The 25,029-nt window shown below is 45.0% G+C and overlaps 1 protein-coding gene across 1 annotated transcript in view; it reads left to right on the top strand.

Annotated features, from left to right (window-relative positions):
* Positions 1–25,029, top strand: part of FAM120A (family with sequence similarity 120 member A) — a gene marked incomplete at its 3' end in the record, with an annotated part of 78,740 nt that overhangs the window by 41,466 nt on the left and 12,245 nt on the right. The window contains exons 8-12 of the mRNA XM_084236668.1: positions 976–1,063; positions 3,074–3,301; positions 5,739–5,913; positions 15,991–16,240; positions 21,768–21,882. Of these exons, the coding sequence (XP_084092794.1) occupies positions 976–1,063; positions 3,074–3,301; positions 5,739–5,913; positions 15,991–16,240; positions 21,768–21,882 (856 nt within the window). The remainder of the gene's footprint in view (positions 1–975; positions 1,064–3,073; positions 3,302–5,738; positions 5,914–15,990; positions 16,241–21,767; positions 21,883–25,029) is intronic.

Here is a 25,029-nt window from a genome sequence, read left to right on the forward strand (position 1 = left end):
GTTAGGATGCAGAGCCTGTGGGGGCGGTGGGGTGTGTGGAGGTGGATATGAACTGACAGCCATTCCCACAGCAGTACCTGTGACCCTTCTGAGGGGTCTGCCAGTTGGGGGTGGGCCATATGCTTTTCAAATGAGGCATTTTACAGTTTGCTGGGGAACCTCAGGAGACATCTTCTGTGCTATGGCCCATAATGTACAATGAACATGTGAAATGATCAGCCCTTCAGACCATTTTCACACATTCTGGTCTATGTTTTTCAGTTTATAAAAGATGCTAGTTCAGTTCACTAAATTGTTTTCCTAGGCTGCTGATGGGTCACAGCCTGTGGTTTTTAAAAATCCTGATGGAAATACCTCATTCTGGCTTGTGAGATGCTCAGTAATCTTCTCCAGCTTCTTTTCCCACCCTGTTTCTTTACCACTTTGCCAAATAAAACCGTTCCCCAGATAAGACATGTTAGCTCTCTGTTCTCTGAGCTCCCATTCACTCACCGCCCTGTGCCTGGAAGGCACATCCCACCGGCTTCTCCTGTGGGTCTTGTGGCATGAGTGGGCAGAACCACCTGTTTATTGTTAATTGGCCAGTCAAACCTCACATTCATTTATAAATTAAGTGAATATCTGATCCAGATGACTTTGAATCTACGATCTGATAATTGTCAATGAAATGTGATTTTTTGGTCTTGTTTCTCTAAGACAATGGAGAACTTCTTAAAGGCAGGGTTTCGTTTTTTTCCTCTGCCCTTGTGGCTGAGCCTGTTGTTGGTCTCTGAGCTGCTGGTGAGGCATAGGTTCGGTTCTGGATGTTTCTCCCTCAATGAGGGCGTAGCACCTCTGACCGAGTGGGGTGGGGAGTCTCTGGGGACATTGCTGGGGAGGTGAGCTCAGTTAAGCAGGGTGTGTCCTTGGTCCACAGGCTAAAGCATGGGGGGGGGGGTGTCGGCACTAATGGTCACGTTGTTCTTTTGTGTGCAGCCATATCAGTGGGAACAAAATTGGCTGGGAGAAGACGGGAAGCCACTCAGAGCCTCAAGCACGGGGAGACCCCGGAGACCAAACAAAGGTAGTTGGCTGCACTTTTCTTTCACACTGACTCTTAGCATGTGGCCTTAGGGCAGATTTGAAGTATAGTGTTGTTGTTTTTTCCTAATCTTTTTTTTTTTTTTAATATTTATTTATTTATACAAGCACTGGGGTACAGGCCAGAGGTGTGGGAGGGTGAGAGAATTCACCAGAGACAGAGAGGGGAGCAGAACAGGCAGAAGGACTGAAGTACACTGCTGAGGGGAGCTGTGGGCGGCAGGAGAGGTCTGCGCGCCATGTGGGAATCTCTCTGGCTGGCTGGGAATTGAACCTGCGCTGCAGAGGCTGCGGACAGCTTCACAGTGCTGCGCTCAACCCACTGCGCCACTGGGGAGGCCCTGAGATAAACAGTGTTGTTTTTCACAGCATGTTATTGAGAAATGCAGGTATTTGCAGGGGGAGAGGGAGGGGAGTTATAGACATTCATAGGAGTAAGAGGAGAGGGGAAGGGAATCACAGATATTTGCAGGGTAACTATTGGAGGCCCCTCCTTGGGTTGGTGCCTTCTCATCACTGCATCACCTGCTTGATACTAGATCTTTTCAGAGTCTTCCTCGTAGGGTTTTGTTGTGATAAATGAGAAGCATATCTTTAATATGAGCATTAAAGATGAAAATGATATCCAGGTCTCCTTTTTTTCTGTTTATGCCAATTGATAGTGATCTCTAGAAATACCCTTTGAACTTAAAAACCACATCATCCCTACATTTGATCCTCATGGTGAGCCACATCTGCCTGGAAGAGGACTTGTTCACACACAGGTTCAGCAGAATGCCTGAAATCCATCTAAAATGCTCGTATTGTCTCACTGTTGTGAGTATCCTGCGGCAGAAACACTTTGTGAGCTCCTATTGTTTATAAAGAACCTTCAAAGCATTTTCAGTTCTGTCTACATTTTGAGGAGCTGGAGAGCCTGGAAAAAGACTTTTGAATTATCCATGTTCTGCTTAAGACTAATTTTGGTGCTTTGTGTTTTAAGGATAAAATTAAGCACTTAATTACATACCATTATAGGCAATACATTTTGTTTCAAAACAGAAAAATGTATGTCTTCAGGGTGGCACAAAATCAAGCAATGAGCAATTATTTCCAACACTTATTCTGAGAAAGGAAAATAGCTATGTATTGTGCAAATAATAATTGCTCTTAGTAAACAATTCAGACTATACTAAAGTTTATAGAGCGAAGTCTTAGTGTCCCTTTTGCTCCCCTCCCCTCAGCCACAGCCTTGCACAACCTGTCACTAGGTGATTGTTTGGGATCCAAGCTTTTCTTTGCCTTCATACATCCCTAATTTGGCAGTTGGTTGCCACAGAACTGGTATTTTTTTACCTGATAATAGATTGTGTACATATTTCTATGTCAGTGTATGTAGATCTGACTCATCATTTTAAATGGGATTGGCTTGTTTTTGTCCCTTCAACTTTTGGTAAACAGTTCCCTGCATATAATTAATTTGGGACTTTATACTAGCCAAGGAGAATACTTGAGTTTTTTCACTGTTAACTATGGTGGTGAAGAGAGCACCTGAATTGGCCTGGACAAGAACCCCAATTCTGGAGTTTCTGGTCATATAACCATTGACAGACATTCCTATGAAGAGAATGATCTTAATTGGGGTCAGGCAGGGTTCCCAAGCAATGAAGAAAAATAGGAATTGACCACACAGGAGGCAGGTGGGACAGGGAAGGCTGCCTGGGGTCACAACCTCAGAAGCCACTTTCACCCCCCGGGGCCCTAGAAAAGGGTCCAGCAGAGAGAGGCTCCCACCCCTAGTGCAGACCCCTGCGGGCTCAGGGTCAGTACACCTGCTATTCCTGTGGCCAAGGGGTATCTACTTACTACTCACTCCTTTTATCCATGGAGGATTGGGGGAAATCTGTTATGCCTCTCATATCTCTAGGTGGGGTTGTGCCTCACTGGTGGACAGACCCACATGAGTCATGTAATGTGGCCTAACTGTTTCCCCCTCTCTTCTGTTGCTTCATAGGTGGAAGGTTCATCTTCTGCCTCTTCGGGCAGCCAGCTCGTGGAAGGGAAGGGGAGCCAGATTGGCACTGTGCAGCCAATTCCGTGCCTCTTGTCCATGCCCACCAGGAACCACATGGACATCACCACCCCACCCCTGCCCCCTGTGGCACCAGAGGTGCTGAGAGTAGCCGAGCACCGGCACAAGAAGGGGCTGATGTACCCCTACATCTTCCACGTACTGACCAAGGTATGCGGGTGGGTGTACATGGCGCTCACTCAGGTTGTCTGGTGCCTGATGGAAATGTTTTTTTCTCTCTTACAAACTGCTTGTAACCAAGTTCATTTTCCCCTTTCTAAACTTTAAGAAAAAATATGAAAATTTACGATTTTCAATTTACAATTGAAAAAGACCTTGTGAAAAGTCTTTTTCCCCTTCGATAGTATATTTCATTGAAACTTCTAATTAGCATCATATTATTTTCTGACTTGTCGTTTTATTCTCTTTATTTCTAATTTCAAGATTTTCTGCACCATGTTTGTGGCATAGTGTTAGGCTTAATTCCAGTATCTCACATAATACTGCATTTCTTTATTATTTGCCCTACAAATTCCCCCTTCTTGGTAGCTAATAGTGTATCATGTACTTCGACTTTTTCCTCTACCTCACCTAGTGCAATTTTTATATCATGTACAGCAAAAGGCTTACAGGATTTTGAAACGTGAATAGTCAAAAATGCAATTATGGTTTTGCACAGTGTCTTACTTTCACTGTGTAAGTGTCCTCCTAAGTGTATGCTTAGACATATAGCATGGCATTAATTGTTTTTGAATCTTGGTGTCTCAAATGGTGCTGTGTGTGTTTCTTTATGTTGGCATATATAATCGTAGGCCCACAGTTGAGTAAGTTACCTTGTGACCAGATTTCTTATGCAGAATTGGTTTGTTACTATCATGCGTTTTTAATATTTTTTCATCGATGTCTGTATCACCACAGATAATCAGACTTTTCTCTTTGTACTTCCTGCATCCATCTAAGGTTTGTAAAATGTAGTCAAATGCAAACATCTCTTCTGTCCCATCACTTCTGAGCTAGACTCAAGCTTAATTGACTAATGTGAACTGTACTTACTTTTATAAACTAAAGACACAAAGATGATTGATTGTTGCTACTTACTCAACTCCTTTAATATAATTTTAAAGTGTAATTACTTCCAAATTATGTGATATGGGCACGCATGTATAATATCACTTTTCATATTATGGTTTAAGGTAAACGTTTTATTTTTCAGGTTCAACATAAATTAGAAGGGTAAGTGAAAAGTTACAGTTGTGGAAAAAAGGATTTTGCTAAGTAAGGGACCACGGTTTTGGGAGGCGTGCACCCTTTCCCATCAGGTTGTTGGGGTGTCAGGCCCCTGGACCTCCCACTGAGTCAGCAAGTGTCCTGCACGCTTATTCTTTGGGTCTAAGGGGCAGTGGTCGGATGGGTCTGAGTGACGCAAACTGCCTATCTTCTTTTCCAGTTTCCCCGTCTTCAAGGGCAAATATTGACAAAATGACTGTGGTTGAGAAACATAAACTTGACTGTCATTTCATTTTCAAATGCACCTAAACTTCTCAATATGTTAGAAAAAAGTTAGGCTCTACGGCAATGTTCCCTGTGAGCTGATCACTCTGGTAGACTGACCCCCCTCAGTGAGGGCATGCCTCTTAGTGATGTGGAGAATTGTCTGAGCATTGTCAGATAAGAGAGCACATTCTCCAGAGTGTTGACCACATGTAGCTACTGAGTTGCGGGTACTGAGGAGATAGGAAGGGCCCAATTTAAATTAAATTTATGTGTATAAAACTGCAAATGCTATGAAATTATTTTTAAAAGTATATGTTAATACATTTAATAGACATTGAAGATCGTGAATAGATTTCTATGTTACAGATGTATTCTTTGCGAAGTAAATTTCCTTGCACGAGCTCTTGAGATATAATATGCCTTGGTATCTGGGACGGGAGCACAGGGTTTCTGTACATGGCCACAGCCTTCCCTGTCTCCTGGTGGTGTGGTCATGGCTGCACAGTGTGCGCAGAGCAGAGCCCTCCTCTGCCCAGAGTCACATCCTGACATTTGGGAGGCCCATTCATCATGACCTGCTCACTTGGTGGGGCCTAACTCAGGCCAAAAACATTAATACTTAGAGAGTTCTGTTGGGTAAGGGTTCTTCTGTAGAAGAGCTTGGTTAAGAAAACTTGACCATTTCATTTTCAGGATGCTCATTTCTTGGATTTCATGTAGGTCATTGAAAATGATGAAATTTGTTACATATGACCATCCTGACTCATAAATGAAAATTGCAAGTTCTCAGAGAATTTTCTGTTCTGTTTGTTGTCTCATGTTATCTGTCTAGATTGTTTCAAAGACTCTGGGATCATCTAAGTTGTTTTCTTTTGTTCTTGATTCCAGATTAAAGATAAAATACTATAGATTTTTGACTTTGAGCATATGTTTTGACTACAACCTGCTAAATGAACTCTCCCTAAACATCTCCGTGTAGGCAAGCTGTAAAGCAATTGATTTGGAATGGAATTGCAATGTCATTAACTGGAGATAATATAGTATATTTCTGTGAGTTTATTGTAAATTCAACATGAAAAATGTGCAATATTATTCTGCTTTCTTCCATGCAAAGGGTGAAATCAAAATTGCTGTTTCTATTGAAGATGAAGCCAGCAAAGACCTGCCTCCCGCCGCCCTGCTCTATAGGCCAGTTCGCCAGTATGTTTACGGAGTCCTGTTTAGCTTGGCAGAAAGCAGAAAGAAAACTGAGAGACTTGCTTTTAGAAAGAACAGACTTCCACCAGAATGTATGTACTGTAACATCCATTGTTTGTTTTCCTCAGTACCTCGTAACCTCTTGTGCATTTTCTAAAGCTTAGAAGATCATGACTGAGCTAGCCCTGAATGCTCCCCAGAAAAGAGGGACTTCCCAAGGGCTTAGAGGAAGGAGGAGAGGCCGCAGGCTTTTCCCTCAGTAACATTCCAGTAATGGTGTTATTGGTAAAATGACAAAACAGTAGGTTTTCACTTTAACTTGATGTTGGTGGGAATGGGCTTGATACCATCACCTGGCTGTGCCAGCACCTTTGCGTAGGGAACAGCACTAGCTGTATTGGTGCCCAGACGCAGTCCACGCCCCTGAAGTCCAGTGTTACTAAGGCGCCCCCTCCCCTAAAATCCCTGGCTGTCTTGGGGCATGTGGGACCTTCTCTTTCAGAAACTTCCAATTCATCTGCTCCAGGGAAAGGGGCAGTGGAAAGACCCAGAAGTGTTTGAATTGTTAGCAAAAGTCAAGGTCAAAGGCATTGTCCACCTTCCCTTGGGAAGACAGTGCCTTCTGTTCTAGGGAACAGAACATTGCTAATGCAGGGAATGTAAAGTTACTGTGTACTTAGTAGGCAATATGGAAACATTTCCCCAAATACATAGTCTAAGAAATGAAATCACCAACTCTGAAAGTTGTGGATTGCTGTCCCCTGCTGTGTGTGGTGGGGGTCAACACAGCTGGTGGGTGCTGAGCAGCACACAGCATGGGGGAGGGTCTTGTTGGAATACTAAGTAGAGAGAGCCTGGCAAATCTGAAAACAGTTCTGAGGCTTCCTGAGTTTTCTGTTTCTGATTACTAGTCAGAATTGTGATTCCATAGCCTTTAAAAAAGAACTGCTTCACCTCCATTGGAGACAGCAGCACTACCAGCATCTGTGTTGGAATGAGGTGCAGCCAGCTCCACAGGGCCCCCCTGCCTCTGTGGTCAGGCTGAAGACATCACTGTGGCCCGAGGGTGGCTAACAGACTCTTTCCAGAGAACAGCGCACTCCCGATGCACATATTCACTCTGTTCTCACGCTGTGTGACTCAGACAGGCAGGCTCTTTTTCACCTGACTCCAGCTGGCCCCTGTGACCCTGCAGCTATGACCCCCATCTCTTAGTTCTCCATAGCCCCTGACCAGCCCTAAGTGGCGGAGGGAGTCTGTTGTCCCCTTGGTGTCTCTGCTGCTTGGCACTCTGTGCTGTGGGTCCTGTCCACTTGCTCCTGCTGTGTGCTGAGCCCTAGCATCGTTCTAGCTTTCATGATGAAAGGTTGTTTACTTATGCATCCCAGAATCGTAGTTCTCTCTATGCAGCAAATTTCACAAGGGATTTCCAGTGAATAACTTTGGGCCTCCCTGCAGAGTTCATGGCCCCAAAGTGGGCAGCATGACCCTCAGTGTCTGCCCCTCCACCCCCCACCCCGCCACTCCCCAAGTGAAGGCATTTGGTGTCACAGACAAGCTGCTGGGTGCAAGAAAGTAGTGTGCTCTTTGGCCCTGCCGTGGGCCTGTGGTTTCACCCTGTTGTGGCTGCACAAGGCACGGCCATTCCCTCCTTTGTTATCTTGTCCCTGTGTGGTGCAGTGTCCTTTGTGCAGACAGGAGAGCAGCCCAAGCCAGAAGGGTGCTCAACTAGATGTGCCTGCCTCCTCTGAGCATGAGCCAGAGGGAGTGTGTTGTGGTGGGCCAGCACCCATGGAGGGTGGCAGAGGTGGGAGGGGTGAGGTGCCTGGAGCATGGGGAAGAGGTGGCGGGAAGAAAAGAGATGCGTGCTCTCCAGGATGACTTGGCTCCATGAGGCTTTGGTGGAGACACCTTGACTTTGGTTGTGGGGGGCACAGACATAGAAAGGGAAGGAGGAGTGTCCTTCAGAGGAAATTGATTGGCATCTTATTCTGTCCCGTCCCCCTATATCATCCCCCGCCTCCCCCCCCCCCCCCCCCCCGTCCTTCATGCTTCACCTTCCCTTTAAGGATGGAGACCGTGTGTGTGATTATCCTTACTTTGGCTGTGGAAATACATTGTGAGAGAGAGAGAGAGGGTGGATTTATCAGAGGACAAGGAAACCCAGCAGCGGTGTGGCCCTGAGTAGGACTAGAAGGGGTGGGAGGGAGGATTGTCCTCAGGGTACCTTTCTGGGTGAAGGCAAGGACTCGAGTGAGGAGACCCTGGGTTTGGAAAAGGAGCTTTGTACTTGAGGAAATGGGGGCCCTAGCGGAGCCCACAGGTGATGTTGGAGCAGAAACTTGCTCATTGCACTTTAACATTTAATGCTTCCTGAATGGGCAAGGACCCGTGTCTGTCACAACTGGTGTCCCTGTGTCTAGAGGGCAGCAAAAATGTGGGTAGTTGGTTGCGTTCTCAGCTTGTTGGGGTGGAGACCAGTGTCACGGTGACCGCTGAGGCTCCATGAGCAAGTCCCAGCCTCCCTGCTCACCTGTTTTATTATGAGGTTGGGTTTTGACTTTCCTGAAGACTGGGTGAGTGCTGCTTCTGTCCAGAAATAGGGCGTCGCAGGGACACATGGGTGAGCTGAGGCAGAGATGGAGCCATGAAGTGGAAAGGGGTGACACTGCCCAGACAAGGCTGGCTTAAGCCCCTGTATTTAAGTGTTTGGCTAGAGAAATGTACAGTATAGTGCTGTCACGAGTCAGGTTTACCTCTGAGCAGAAAGAGGTGTACGTTTGGGTCTTGCATGTAGAAGTCCAGTGACCTTAGCAAACTATGATTTCAGCCAGTGAGACTTTTGTAAGTGACTTTAAAATCCTGGCCTCATAAGGCTTTGTGGGAGTTGATAAAATGGATCATTTTGCATAAATAGTTGCACCTGTAAGGGAAAATGGACTGTAGAAAGGTTTCCATGTCGGTGACCTGCCGTGTGTTGTGACCGGAGCCTGCGTGCCAGCCACCGGCTCAGACCTGTCCTTGAGTATGAAATCAGTCCCTGCTGTGCCACTGCAAGCCTTTCCCACCAGTGCACACATCCTGCCACTCCCTCAGGATGTGTTCATGGGTGCCAGCTGACAATGCCACCAACTTGGTTTTGATGCCTGAAGTATCTCGTAGGTAACTGTTGTGCGGAGACACTGCAGCCTCTGACATCTGGAAGAGTCGGAAATGATGGCTTCTGGCCACACTGAGATGAGGTAGACTGGCTGGGGTCCAGGGGGAGTGTGGTTCCCAGGTGTTCTTGGTTGATACAGTGTGAGAGAGGCGCCTATTTCAGTCTCGTTAATGTTTGCTGTCCAAGGAACCGCTTGCCAGTCTGCGGTCACTTTAGACCACATGTAGTTGAAACAAATTCAGTGGCACTTTGCAGGGAAATTTGTAAACGCTGTGAAAGCATGAGGCCTGTCCGCTGGCATGGCCGTGTAGTCACCAAAGCCATCCTGTATCTGGGGTGAACCCTCCCATTCAGGAATGCAGGTGCAGCCCTTTCTGGATGTGAGGATTTTGATTGACACGGTTTCAGTATTGTGTGGACAGATGTGTGTTCTGGGTGTGGTCTCTGTCAATCATGTGAGTTTCCCAGGACGGTTTTGTTATATTCAAAGGACATATTCAAATCTAAAGATTATTCAAAATTATTTAACTCTCACTAGATTTAAGATATGAATTTGGAAATCTGTCTCTTAAGGCATATGATAATTATGTGCATAACATTGATAATTATTGTAGTGTCATAATTCATTATTAATTTTCATGACTTGCTCAACTTTTATTTTTTAAAGTGGTTGTATGGTTAAAATAGGATATCTATAATCAGATCCTTAAAAATCCTAGCCTTTGAAAGTCCTATTGAATTATCTGTTAGCAGTTTGATTTCTGTTCTCCTCTGTCTATTGCTGACCTGTAATTTTGCTTTTAAGGAGCTGTGGGAATTTTTGCTTATCATGTATTGTGTCTAAAGTCACTGTCATGACACTCTCATTCCATGAGTGGAACAAGCAGAAGAGAATGTTGACCTGGAACACACAGGCGCACAGATGTGCTAGATGAAACAGTGGCAGTTACTTTGGGAGAGGCAGACCTGGTAGTGGTCTGTGTCACTGCAGGGTACAGGCAGGGCCTGGGCTTATCCTGTGGAATCGGCAGCTGTCGAGACTCCTCAGGTGCACCTGCAGTGGGGTGACTATAGCCTCTGTTGCAATGAGGGGCAACCAGCCAGGCACTGGGTTCCCTCAGGTGCTCCAGGGTGTGAGCACAGTTCTGAAAAGATTGCAGGGTTACAAGTTACCTCATTTGTGATTGAAGATCCAGGAAGTAAAGCCCAGTTATTTGTACATTTAAAAATTGCCACTCTATGTAATAAAATAGCCTTCTGCTCTAGTACCCCAGAATTGAATGGACCAGAGAAGCAGGCTTATAAAAGGTAGATGGACATAAATTACAGATATATGAGACAGATTTATGGGAATAGGAACAAACTTATATACTTATATACTTTTTATTCATCAAGAAAAGCCAAAAGGAACATTGGACTTTTCTGATCCAATTTGATTTAGAAATTTTGTGTGTGCCAAATAATTGGAACTGCTGTTTAAACAAACTAGATTTGTTCATTATAGATTATACTGTAAAACAAGACTTCTAAATGGCCAATATAAGTGTGCTGTTTTAATATGTGTGAATATTGATTATGATAAACATTTCTTCCATGAATTTTTTGAAGCCTATTTATACATTAATCTGATTTCTTTATTCAATGAGGTTTCCAGGAGTAGTATCAGAAACTCCATTCCTCACAGACCTGTAAGCAGACAGCACAGAGGGCTCGCTCGGGTTGTTGTTTGTCATAGGCCCTTGAACTCCTGCGCTTCTGTTTACTAGGAATGACAAAATGGGGAAATGAGGACTAGGGATGACCTGTGGCTGTGAGCCTGGGGCACCATGTCCTGAGATTCTGTGGTCTACCCGCCTGTGTGTTTGTGGAAAGCAGGCCACCCCAGCCTCACAGAGATTTAAGAAGACAGTTCGCAGCCTTTTACCTTGAAGGTCATGGAGGGTTGCCGACGTGTCCACGTGAAGAAAGGAGAGCCAACTGGACTCTCCTGTTCTATCATGGGCAATCCCTGTATATCCAGGGGTTTTTGCAAAACCCTGCGCTCAGTGCTGCATTGGCATTTCCCTGTTAAAGGAAAGAACAGTGGTCATTGCATCCACTTTACTTTGTCCTGACACAAATGGTGGGGTTAATTTTGGCTTTATTTGTGTTTTTTTCCCTTCACCCCTAGGGAAGCTTAGCAAGTAAAACAATAGTATCCCAGTTATACCCATTTGCACTTACATAGGTGTAAACAGGCACACACAATACATGAGTGCATATGTGTGTGCCATATATGTGCACACATACCTGCATATGCACAAACCATACAAGCCACATGTGTGCTCACACATGTGTACACACATCAAATGCAGAAGATCTAAGGTCCATTGGCCACCACCTTGGAGGTCACTTGCCTATCTTCCTCAACTATGTCCCCTGCTGCCCTGCTCTCAGCAGCCTCTGCTAGTTGCTCACAGTGCCCAGGTCTGAGGTTAAGAACATGCTTCATCACATGGTTTGACAGGCAGCCGAGACCAGCAGAATTAGCATACAGAATCAATCATGTTTATTATTGCTGGTCTTGGATGAATCCCAAAGTCAGCCCTATAACAGATGTCCAAGATAACTGGTTTTCATGTTTAAATATGATACTATATGATTCTCATCTGATGGAAAATACTGGGTTTTCACTGACAGCTGAAGTATAAGTGTTTTGCCCCCCAATTGTATTTTGGGGAATAATCTAGAGAATGTACATTATAAATTTAGCCTTCAGTAACCTAGAACACTGAAGCCCTGGCGTTGTTTTGCCAGTGTAAAAATTTGTGAAGTGTAAGGTAAGGAAGATAATTGAATATTCAGTGTTTGTACGGTAGTCTACTTCTTGAAGTTGTGAGATTTCCTATTAGTAGGAAAGATGAGATATTTGTTGGCAATGACACAATTTGTTCATGGTAGCAGTTGGCCTGGCTGACCCCAGGTTCTCTTATGCTCCATTTAAAAAAGATAGCCTGGACACATTCTTTGAAGAGCTTCTGACCCAGGACTGGCTTTATATCCAGGGCTGCTAGTGTACTAAGCCCATCTCCTGCTCCATCCTGGGTAATCCCTGTATAACTAGGGGGTTTTGCAAAAATTAGAAAAGCCCAGATTATTTCTGCTAACTGGCTCCTTTGCATCTCTTGTTTCCTGTGAACTGAATCCTCAGAAGCAGCTGCAGCCAGAGAGAGGAGCGCCCATGACCGCCACCCCTCCTGGGTCACCAGCTTGCACTGCATAAGCTGTTGCTTGTCAGCCTGAAATGGGTTGTCCCTTAGAATTTGTTAAGTCATGAAATACTGATCTTTAATTAATTGATTTCCTGAACCTGTAAAGCATTAGTTTATCTCACAACTGGAGCCATGTTAGGGGTGTGGGTACCTGTTTTACCCTCAGCGCCATGATGCTAAATCAGTCCCCTTTCTGAGTGGTTGGTGCCAGGCCAGCTGTGTGAGATGCTGCCTGCCAGGCCTCAGCGCCTCAGGACCCTTGCTCTTACGCAAGTGTCTTGCCTACCTTGCCCCGGCTGGCCCTGGCTAGTACATAGTAGGTGCTCACTAAGTTTCTGTTAGTGGTAGCTAAAGCGTCCACAGCTATTACATTGTAATATCCACAAAGATCTCCAGCTGTTCAGTTGCTTCAAAACAGATGAACATATGTTAAAAATAAAGCAAGCCAGGAGCAACTTTGCTTCTGGAACAATGCCTCTGTGTTGCTGATATTTATTTCTTCTGATAAGACATGTATTTCCTAAACTAGATTTCAGCCATTCATGTCATGAATATTGCTGATAGGCAACAGAAGTACATAGAAGCTGTGCTTCCTTCATAGTTGCAGCCTCCCTTGTTCCTTCCTGTGGGCCTGGCCCCAGCCCCTGTAGCATTGGGGTGGTCCATTCTCCAGGATGCAGAGCTCTCAGGCATCAGGTGTGGCTGGGTCTCTGTAGGGTCTGAACACATGGCATCATTCCAGGTCTGTGCGGGCTACTAGTGCACATCACCATGCTGGGTCTTTCCAGTCCCAGGGGCCCTCAGCCTGATAGTGTGGGTGCTGTCCAGGGCAGCTTCAGAGAGTGAGTCCTCAATGGAACAGACACTGGGCAGGCTGCACTGACTACACCCTCTGGTGTAGGACCTTGCACACCGCGTGTACAGAGGTCTGAGCATTCTGAATTTGAGAACAGAAATCCTTCACCAAAAATGTATTTCCAGAATGGAAACAAAACATGATGAAATAAATGACTGCTAAAAACTATTACAGAGAGACAAGAACAGTACTGATGAAAGGAAAAGAAATAAATGAGAGATGAAGCAGAGTTAATGAGTGTAACTCCCAAGGAAATTAGAGGGAGATTCCTGACTCTTGAATCTGAGCTTCCTAAGAAGCAATAAACTCAAGCTCTGTGTGCTTACTTGTGCACAGGTCTGTGTGTGCCTGCATCTATGTACATGTGTACGTTGTGTGTACAGGTGTGTAGTGGTGCCTGCGGGAGTGATGTATTGTATGTGCATGTTTTCGTGTGTTTTGTATGTGTGTACAAACGTGGCTGCCCCTGTGTGCAGGTAGGTCGTACATCACATGTATGTTGTATTGTGCTCATGTCTGTGTGTGTATTTGTGCGCGCACATGTGCGCATTGGATGGCACCGGCATGCACATGAACGTTGCGTGGTGTACCTTGTATGATGTGTATGCACATGTGTGTGTTGTGTGTACATGTGTGTTGGGAAGAAAGCTAAGGAGACTAACTAGCCCAACAACCAGAGATAGAATCTAAATCTAGGGGCCTCCCCGGTGGCGCAGCGGTTGAGCGCTGGGTTGCGAAGCTGCCCGCGGCCTCTACTGCGCCGGTTCGATCCCCGGCTGCTCCCCGGCCACCGGAGGAGGATCCCACATGGTGCGCAGACCTCTCCTGCCACCCGCTGCTCCCCTCAGCAGTATACTTCAGTCCTTCTGCCTGCTCTGCTCCCCACTCTGGCTCTGGTGAATTCTCTCACCCTCCCGCGCTTCTGACTGTACCCAGTGCATGTATAAACAAAACAAACAAACAAATATAATAAATAAATAAATAAACATGCCTCTAAAAAAAAAAGTTATAAAAAAAAATAAATCTAATCAGTCCCTTTAAATAAATCTTTGTCATCAAAATGAAGATGTTACATAGAAAAAAATAGATTTATGCAGTTTTATCTCTTTGGGCATGAATATTAATTTTATGGAGTAATCTGATAGAAGTGTAGCACGCCAGCTAGTGACTTGTCTGGTGACCCCACTTCCTTGTCCTGGGGCTCACAGCTTGCCAGCTTCTGGGACTGTGGTGGGAGGTCAGAGGATGACCTGTGGGACGACGGGCTGGTAGGTTGGGCATGTGAGTGTGCCCTGAGCTTTGTATACTGGACCTCGCGAGAACAGGGCCTAGATTGTGAGTCCAAGGACAGGTTTGCTGGGTTTGTCTGGCACCGCTAAATACTGAAAATTATAAAGAAACATGTATTTAAGTATACATGTCTGCATTTTTACTAATGGACTTTAAGCACTTTAGTGTTTCAAAAACTATGGTATCTAAACGTAAATGAGAAGCCTTTTGACAAAAACAGCAAGGTTTTGTAAGAGACAGTTGGTCAGGTTCCCGAGGCTGGAACTTTTCCTGCTGCTGACAGACTGCCTAAGCAGCTTTCTTCATGACATCGAAGAGATGACTGGATTCTCGGCAGCTGGCCGGCAGTTACCTGCCTTGTGAGGGCTTGGTTCATCACCGTTTCTCAGCACCTTAGGACTCATCATGGGGAAAAGAGCAGGTGTTTCCTGTGATTAGGGATCACACTGGAATTATAGTGTGTGGCCTGCAGGGTCTTGTTAGCGGCTCCGGGCAGGGCCTTGCAGATTCCTGCCTTAATTCCGATGTCTATTGACCAAAGCAAGATGTTTGTGACTTCTGAAACGCACATCTGGGTTTCCCGCGGGTTCTTCACTCAGTGTGGATGAGAATTCCTCACTATGCAGAGTGCATAGCTTTCCATCTGTGCCCTCTCCTAGTGTTTTCCTAAATGTGTTGGAAATTTTTTGGGAAAATCTGTGTATGTGTGTTTGCAAGAATTAACTGACTTTAAAAGCAGTATAACAACTGAGGGTAAAGGTTGTTGCTTTGTATTTTATCAACATAAAGCTTCTTACCTTTTTTGAGGTGAAAAGGGGGAATTTATACTTTTGTCCTCAGTTTTGCTGAGTAAAATTACTGGAATTTGAAAGCACATAATATAGCTTCTGCTTCCCTTGTCTCTGGGTTGTTGGGGGTCTTACTGCTTGGTAGTTTTCTTGGTAATCTTAAAATAGAATTTAAATTGGTGAAAGTTGGAGGTCCACAGGTGAAGTGACTGCCAAATGCACATTTTTTTTCTTGAATCTAATTACAAGTGTTTCTACTATGTAGAAAAGAATTAGCTATTTAAATTGGATTTTTCATGATAATCACATACTTTTGTGAATTATACCGGTTATTGCTAAAATTATAATGGACTTAAAATATGAAGATAAAGTTTTATCTGACATCCTTGATTTATAGAAGCATTAGGTCCTTGAATAACGCCCTTCTACTCAGTTTTGTTTTGTTATAACATTGATGAGAAAAAACATTTGTTGTCCATGCTGAATGAAATGATGTTACTCTAGGACCTAGTATTGTTGTGTGTCATTTTGCTCAGTGTCCCAGTTTCCAGTAACCTCTTGGCAACTTTAAGTGAAAATTTACCATGTTAGTTACATGAGGAAATCAAGTCATGACTTGATTGAGAAGAAACTTACTGGTGGTCTAACTGAAATCTGAATGAGTCACCAAATTGCGTAGACAGTCAGACAGAACAAGAGGCCTCCATGCCGGTGGCTTGCTAGGAGAGAGGTGGCATCGTCAGACTATACTCACCAAGCAGTTTGTCTTGCTGGTCTGGAGTCCTGGGATGGGGATAACCCTCTCTCCTCTGATCTCCCTGCAGTTTCTCCAGTGATGATTAAAGAGTGGGCAGCTTACAAAGGGAAGTCTCCGCAGACCCCGGAGCTAGTAGAAGCACTTGCCTTCAGGGAGTGGACCTGCCCCAACCTGAAGAGGCTGTGGCTGGGGAAAGCGGTGGAGGACAAGAACCGCAGGATGCGGGCCTTCCTGGCCTGTATGCGCTCGGACACGCCAGCCATGCTCAACCCAGCCAGTGTTCCCACTCACCTCACCGTGCTGTGCTGCGTCCTGCGGTAGGTTCTCCCCAAACCTGACATTACATACACAAATGGAGGCTCTGAAAGTGCTGGATGGTCTTGAATCAATACTGTCTGTATGTGGTTGTCCCCCGTGGCTTCAATGACCTGTGGTCAAGTGCAGTCCCCAAATACTACAGACAGGATATTTTGAGAGAGAAAAAGACCACATTCACATAACTTTTAGTATAGTATGTTTTTATAATGGTTCTGTTTATTATTGGTTATTATTGTTAATCTTTTACTGTGTTTAATCTGGTCATTAAACCTTGTCATAGGTATGTGTGTCCAGGGAAAACGTCAGCTATAATGGGCTTGGTGCTATCTGTGGTTTCCCAGATATCCACTGAAGGTCTTGGAATGGAATGTATCCCTGCAGATGGGGCCTGGGAAGGTCCTGTGGTCTTTTAGAGAATAGGTGTATTTGGTGAACATGTATATTATATAAATATCTTAATGATTTTAAACGTAGTTCATCTTATAAAATGTGAAGATTTTAAAGGCTATCATGGGGTCATATTGTATACTGTTTGAAATTGTTCTCTGGGGAAAACATCTCTCTTCTTCCTTCCTCATTTATTTATTTGTACAGAGGCCATTGTGGGTTTGGGTTACTTGTTTTATTCTTAGGGCTGTAGTCCCATCGTTCCTTGCTTATTGGGTGGTTCACCTTGTCCCTACTTGGGCCTTGGGAGCTGGTCAGTGAGCCTGTGTCCTCTGCCCCCAGCATGTCTTTCTCCCTGACACAGGAGATGTTCAGGCTCCTCCTACTAATCCTCCTCACCGCCCCACTCTGATCATCAGGGATGGAAACCCAGGCCTCCCTAACTGGAGACACTGCTGGCCTTTTGAAGTGAACTTGGGTTGCGTACCTGAATATTCATTAGTTTTTTTAACCAGTTTCTAACTTAGAGGAAAGTGCAAATGCAATACAAATGACTTTTTGTTTAACCCAAATAATTTGACATGACTTTCTAACAAACCAAGGACACTTTTCCTTACATAATGACAATATGCCATCAAGATCGATGAATGTGGATACTTTGTTTTTAACTCCACAACTTTCACACACACCCCCTTTGCCTTCTCCAATGGAGGACATGTCCGCCCTGTTGTCTCTGTGGACACATCCAGGCCGCATGTCTCCACCCTGATCCCTTGGTTAAGTGACAGTAAGTTTGCTCTGTCCCTTTTGTAACCCAGTGTGCTTTGTGGGGAGGCACTGTGAGACTATGTAAGCACTTCATTCCTCCTCAGACCTTCAGTGTGTTCAGTGGACTTGTGGCTTATCCGCCACTTCCAGTGTCTAACTTGGTGCTACCCTTGTCTCTGGTTGTACTGGGGAACCAGTCTGACTGTTTCCTCACACTGGCACATCTGCACTTCTCCACATAGACATTCTTATCTCATGCTGGGCCCTGGTTCCTAGGTGAGGACAGTTTTGAGACATCAGCCTCTTCACAACAGCCTGACAGCTTCTGATTGAAGCAGTGCACCCACATACCTACACCCACCTTTTCTAGCTGTTGGGTAGGGGAGTGCAAGTGGAGGAACTCTGACCTTGACCCCGACAGTGCACTGGGGAACACTGCCCTGCACCCTCACCGGCTTTGTGCCCAGGCTGGCTGATCCTGTGGGCCCGACCACTCGCTGGGTCTCACCAGCCTGACAGAGGACAGGGAACAGAGCTTAAGTGGTGTGCTTATTTCCTGAAGTTCTTAAAGACTTTAAGGCCAGTAGTATATTCAGAAGCCTTTCCTAATTAATTCAGGTTGACTAACTAGAGCAAGTGTGCCAGTTTCTTGTCTTTATCTCACTGAGGATTAGCTAATTGGAAAATTGTAGGGCTTTGTTTTGATGGAAAAATTTCTTTTTATGGACCAGTTTTTGACCAACCATTTTTGACCAGATGGCATTTGTCTTCCCAGGTTTCAGAGTTGGTACTGGCCCATTGTTAGGAGGATCTTTGCTGTTGACTTTTTGTTGCTTGTTAAAAACATGCTTACTTTAGAACTGGAAAAGATTAGTGAGTGTACCTGGTAAAGTCAGTGCTGGGAGGACTCGGGTCAGGGCAAGCTTTCCCCATGCTCTTCTCCACGAATCATGATCCTCGGCAGTTGCAGTGCAGCCCTGGTTAACCACATGGAAGCAGTGACATCCTTGGTGGTGAGGATATTCCAGTGCTGGGTGGGGGCATGGGGCCAGGGAGCATCCTGTTAGGAAAGTCTTGCACAGTTTTAGGTCCTGAGAAGGGGGAACTTGTGGAGAGCGAGGAGCTGGGAATCTGAGGGATCACAGCTTTCAGTACAACCCAGATGGTTTGGGGCCAGGACACCAGCAACAGGTGGTCTGCTTTCACCGACAAAGGCACTTTTTACCTTTGGCCATGTGGACAAACAGGTGAAGGCATGTCATGGGAGTGGACCTCGAGTATGCAGAGGGCATGGAGGAGACTGTGTGGGACGAGCAAGAGATGGATGTGTGCCTGGGGGGTGGGGTGCGGAGGACTTGCTGAGGGTAAAGGCAGTTGGCAACGATGGGATTCTCTGGAGAAACCGCTGCCGTGGCACAGGAGAATATGTCACCTGTGCTGTGGTCAGGGGGAGGTACAGGGCGGAGATGAGTCCTAGGATGAGATGGGGAGACTCTGTGGAGGCAGGCCCTAGATTGGGAGGTGCTGATGGAGGCCAGGATGGGGGCAGGCTGTGATGGAGGCTGTAGATTGGAAGGTGTTCTCCCACAGAGCCCCTGACACCCTTAGAAGGGCTTAGGCATGGGAGGTTAAACTCTCCCCAAGTCTCTGTAGCCCACCAGCACCTCAGAGAGCATTTTTTGTATGCTACTTGATTTTGTAGAAAAGAAAACCACTATAAGAGGGTCTTGAGCATGTTGATGTGCAGGTGGGAACCTCACAGAGAGAAGTGATGGCATGGGTTGGCGCACCTACCTTTCCTCCACCTGTGACACTCGGGCGTGTCTTTCCTGCGGTGCTTTAGCTGTTATTTATATTCATGCAAAGCTGTGTATGTACTTCATCTGCATCCAGAAAGCGTCTGAGGATTGGCAGTGAGAAAGAGGTTAGTCAAGACTTGATGTAAATAGAAAGCCAGATGGAGGGGCTTATCGATACTCTAACCAAAAACACTGTTGTTGCAGTGGAACCAAGTTCTAAGAGTCTTTACTGCCAGAAGACTCAGAAAGATCTTGAGAAAAACAACTTGCCCCATGACAGTCTTTTTCTGGTTCATAATTTTTAAAGGAATATCTAGCCAGGGCCTGGTGGGGAAGCGGGGGAGGGTGTCAGTGTTTATGGGATTGCATGATGAAAGAGCTATGGGGATGGGAGTGATGAAACCGCCAACCTGAATGTGCTGTGTGTCCTGTGAACATGGTGCAAATGGTACATTTGTGCTACGTGTTTAACCACAATTTAAAAGGTAAGGAATAAGTAAAAGGAGCATATAACCAGGTACTTAGGGAAAGACCACTGCATATTGAGCATGGTCTTTTCCATAATTTTTTTCAGTCAAAAGTGGGGGGACCGTCTTTATATTTGTTGTTTCTTGCATCAAGCCCTGAGGAAAATTCAGTGAGACCATGTATTTAAGGTGCGGCACTGAAGCACTTACAAGGATGTAATTTTTGTCATCACAGATACTGACGGTTAAATGAAATAAACTCTTCAATATATTTCACCAAATCTAAATACCACATTTGAGATCTGTAATTGCATTTCCTTTGTGCCCCTGCGATATGGTTTAGCTCTGATATATCTGTAAGCTTTCTGCCTCCATCTCCCTGTCCCTGAAGTGGGACTTTGATTGTTCCTTGGTGATGAGGCCATGGCAGTCTCAGACCCAGGCCTGTCACCTTGTGAGTGCTTAGTGTTTTTATTGGGATTTTTATTAAAAATCTTCTCAATCAGCTGGATGGAACCTTCTCTGTTGTCCATCAGTTGTGTTGCAGTGATAACATTAATTGTTACAAAGTACACAGGGCACCCCACCAACTGGCCAGGTTCCAGACTTGGCTGACACATGGGTCTGGGACAGCTTTATGGCTGTACCACATGCTTTTGCCAGAGATGGCGTAGGATCTGCCATAAGTTATTTTTAGTAATTGGCTGGCAGCGAGATTAGGTCATCCTTCTAATCTGTTGAATACAGAGAACTGGGAGCTGCTGGGCCTGCACCAAGGCTTCTGAGGAAGTTCTCGGTGGGCCTTCCTTTGCTCTCACACCCAGACACCATTTGGGATTCCAATTTTATTTGGTGCCTGGAGGGTGTCACGGGGGATGTGCATATGGCAAATGAGGGAGGGTGAGGGGCATATGGAGAGTGGCTCTCAAATAGACTGGACAAGTGGAAGTTGAAGCTTTTAGAAATGGATGTCCCTGGTAAATCTGTGTGTCCTCAGGGATTGTGAGTTTTGTCTCTGGGGTCCCTTCTTGCTCTGTCCCTGGCATTTACCTGCCTTTCAGGTATACTTCCACTCTGGTGGGTCATACCAGGCTTGCTATCATCATGGGATGCATTTTCCTAGTTGGACCTAGAGTGGTGTCCAGTAATTTTGAATAAAATGGGTTAATCATATAAATTTGTGCTTATATGTCTTCAGGGTTTTTTTTTTTTTTTAAAGATTTATTTATACAAGAACTGGGGTACAGGCCAGAGGTGTGGGGGGGTGAGAAGATTCACCAGAGACAGAGTGGGGAACACAACAGGTGGATTGACTGAAATACATTGCTGAGAGGAGCAGTGGGTGAGTCAGGAGAGGTCTGCTGCGCTATGTGGGTATCTCCCTGGCTGGGGATCGAACTCGTGCTACAGTGGCTGTGGATAGCTCCATAGGTTGCATCTTAACCCCTTGCGCCACCAGGGAGGCCCTGTCTTCAGGTTTTATTTATTTATTTTTTAAATTTATTTTATTTATTTATTTTGATTGATTGATTGATTTATACATACATGCATACAAGCACTGGGTACAGTCAGAAGCGCGGCAGGGTGAGAGAATTCACCAGAGCCAGAGCGGGGAGCAGAACAGGCAGAAGGACCGAAGTACACTGCTGAGGGGAGCAGCAGGCTGCAGGAGAGGTCTGCGCGCCATGTGGGACCCTCCTCTGGTGGCCGGGGAGCAGCCGGGGATCGAACCGGCACTGCAGAGGCTGCGGGCAGCTTCGCAACCCAGCGCTCAACTGCTGCACCACCGGGGAGGCCCTGTCTTCAGGTTTTAAACACATCACATGAGTGAAATTATTTTACAAAAACCACCGACCAGCTGGTTTGCAGTATGCTCAAATTCAGTATGCTATTTTGAACTTGTCTGAAATCAAACATTCTGATCAGCCCAGGTGATGGATGATTAGGGTTTTATTTATAATTGGTATCATCCCATGAAAATGGAAAGGCTGGGTGAGGAGTCAGCACAGGCCTTCTGAGCCGTGTGCTCCCAAAGTCTCCTTCGACCCTGAATGCCAGGCTGTGCCACTTTGTCCTGACTCCAGACACTCTCTGTACACCTGTAGGTATATGGTACAATGGCCCGGAGTGCGGATCCTGCGTCGCCAGGAGCTGGATGCCTTCCTGGCCCAGGCGTTGTCCCCCAAACTCTATGAGCCCGACCAGCTGCAGGAGCTAAAGGTAACCCACAGCCTGGTGGCCTTTTGGGGGAGGGGGTGTGTGGGTGGGGTCTTGTTTTGGAGTTCTTTGTCACTGCTAACCCTCAGCACACAGTTGCTTAGCTGAACTAGAACAGTAATGAACTTGAGAAGCCTTAAGGGCCAAGGGATGTCCTCCCAGTATGGAAACGGCCACACTCCTACTTTTGCCCCATGTTTGCCTGTGGGTGTCTTGTTGTCCACGTCGGGAAGTAAACATACTTTTTATTTCAGGTGGGGATCCCAAACCCTGGGAGGGCTTGGTCTTAAGAATTTCCTAGCATCTGACAAGGATTCTTTTTCTTATTTCCTTCTGTTGTTCCTAATTACATTCATTTTCTCTAAAAATGTCTTTGCCCTCCTGGTATTGGAAAGCCCCTTTAGAACACCACTTGAAGAAACTGCTACACCATCTTCCCTGAGCCCGGTAGTCAGCCTTGAACATCGTGTTCCTTTTAATTTTCCCTTCTCCTCATTCCTTTTGTTCTTTCATCGTTTTGACAATATTGATTTTCGTGTGCTTATCTTTTCAGTGCACTTTATATAGTTCAGTCGCTGTGTTCACACGGCTGTCCTTGTGCTAATTTCTACACTAAAATTTAGAAAGTCCAACACTTTTCAGAGTTAGCTAAATCAGTGGCTCTGCCTTTTCTTTTTAATGTGCAGGGTTTTGGTTTTTTCTTTGCCATTGGTTTTTTATTTGTTTGTTTGTTTATTTTTACAAAATTTGATTTGTATTCAAGTATTCTCTTTTGACAAAATTGCCTTCACTTTTAGATCTTTTGCCATTCTTTCCCTGCAGAGACATTTAGGATCACTTTATAGATTTACAGGATTCTACAGCTGGGACTCAGTAAATTTCTGGTTTCCCCTAAATTATTGTGGTAAATGTAGTAATCTGTGTTGAGTGACCCTTGATGGTCACTTTTGGGCACCTCAGGCTCCAATAACTTTGAAACGAGCTCAATAAAGCAACAAATCTCAGGAGAATCACCTAAATTGTACTCTTTACTCTAGCTCAAGCTTTTCTGTTTGTTAGACAGAAATGATTATTTTCAATGTTTTTGAATTTAAGTTTTTGTTCTAGACTATTTGGCCGGGGTCCCCGAGAGGCTGGCCCTGAGCGTGGGCCAGCCGCCTTCCTACCAGCCTGTGTCAGGGTGTTGTAAACACTTGCTAGACTGTGGTGCCGCCCTCGACTCTGCTTCCTGTTTCTCTTATTTAGATTATTACATCAGTACTGACATCCCAGTTCTGAAAATCAGACCGCCAGGTATCAGGTATGCCCACAGCCTTATTCACCATCAAGTCGCTTTACTCCAAGTCCATCTTCTCCCCCATCCCTTTTCATTTTTGGATCAACACCTAGAATATAGTGTTGGAAAGATGGTCACCCTCTGAGCTTCCATTTTGGTTCTTTTGAGGTCTTAGTGCTCTCATGGTTTTCTCCTGATTCTTCATCAAAAGCCAGGTGCTTGTGCAGCTGTGTTTAGAAAGACCCATGTTGTGTGCAGTTGCTTCAGGCCCCACTGGCCTTGGCTCTTGCTGGTCTGGAGGTCTGTGGCCTTCAGCAGGGACCCCGCACGCCAAATGCTTCATTCAAATGATATAGGAGCATAAATCACGAAAGAGCTAGCAGGAAATAGCAGCATTTGCTGGGGGAAAGGTAGTTGGTTTCTTTTAAGATTGAAGATTCTCTCAGCTATGAGATTGAGAACTGAATAGAAATAATTGTTATTTAAATGCTACAAAAAAATTCCTATGCAGAGCTGAGGGTCCCAGAATTCACCGATGGAAAAGTGAATTTTAAAATTGCTTTTTCATTTAATCATTAAAGTTTTTTTTATATATCAAGAGCAATGATAATGCTTTTCTGTAATATGCCATTTCACTGTTTCTGATATAGTCAACTCTTGATTTTTGTTGTGGTTTTTAAGGCCATTCTCCCGTTTGTGGATTCCCCAGACCATGTTTGTCTTCTCCTGTTTATTGTCCATTATGTGCTTTGAGAATAAAGGGGAGAAGAGAAAGGAAAGACCCAATTCTGACAGTTTGGCCTCTTGTTGGCTTTTTTGATGGGAGAGTAGGCAGGCAAAGATGTTGAAACTATGAGTTAAAATGACTCTGTGTTTCTGCCTTACCCTACTCTGTCCTCGGCCCTGGCCACGAGTGATGGGTGTGCTGCCTGCCCCTGAGGCTGTGGCAGCACAGACAGCCTTCACTTTCCCATTGTATTTTTTTAGGTCACCAGCAGGAATGTAATTACTAAGGAAAAAGCAATACTGCCTTCGGAGGGGCCAGTGAAGGATGGGAAGTAGCTCTGGCCAGTGTTTCCTCCATATTCTTAACATTGCTATAATTGCCTTAAATTCTTTTAACAGTTTCATGTGCCCAATGCAGGCTCTAAAAGGTGGAACATGAGGAATATTAAGAGACACTGTTAGACACTGTCACAGACACAACCTGTCTGTGATACCCCTAAGAATGATTTTGCACGTAGGTGGACATGACAGGTGAGAGTAAGAGTCTGCTGCCCAGGATTACAGGTTAGACGAAATCACCTCCTTGGAGTTCTTGAGCTCATTGAACATAGATTAAATTCCACATTTCTGTTTCCTATGAGGTCTGAACATTCTGTGATTATTTTTCTAGTTGAGGAACTCTGGATAATGTTGAATGTCTTGGATTGGTGTGAGAGCATGAGGTTATAGTGTAACTGGAGCAGCTATTTCTGTGATCATAGGTTCAGAATCTGGTTCTACCAGGTGCTGGTTTTAGACTCTGTGACTCACTTTCCCCATCTGTAAAGTGGAGGGCGGAAAGTACTGCAGTGTACGATTGTTGAGCTGTAATGAATACTTAAGAGTGGCGCCTATGCATGTTCAGGTTTCCCATAGAAATTAGATGGTATTATTTGTGTAATTAGCTTTTAGAGAAAGAAATATAAAACACTATGAAATGTAATTAAAATAAATTTTTAACTGAGGCAAAATCCACACAGCAGTTTTTAATTAACATAATTTAGCTTTTATTTTAAGAATTTTTCTCTGTTAAATTAATGATAGTTGTCATCACTAAAAGTAATTTCTTGAAATAAGTTCTTGAAAATGATTTCATAAATCCTTAACAG

Source organism: Talpa europaea (assembly GCF_964194135.1).
Source record: "Talpa europaea genome assembly, chromosome: 7".
In the NCBI taxonomy this organism is placed as follows: Eukaryota; Metazoa; Chordata; class Mammalia; order Eulipotyphla; family Talpidae; genus Talpa; species Talpa europaea.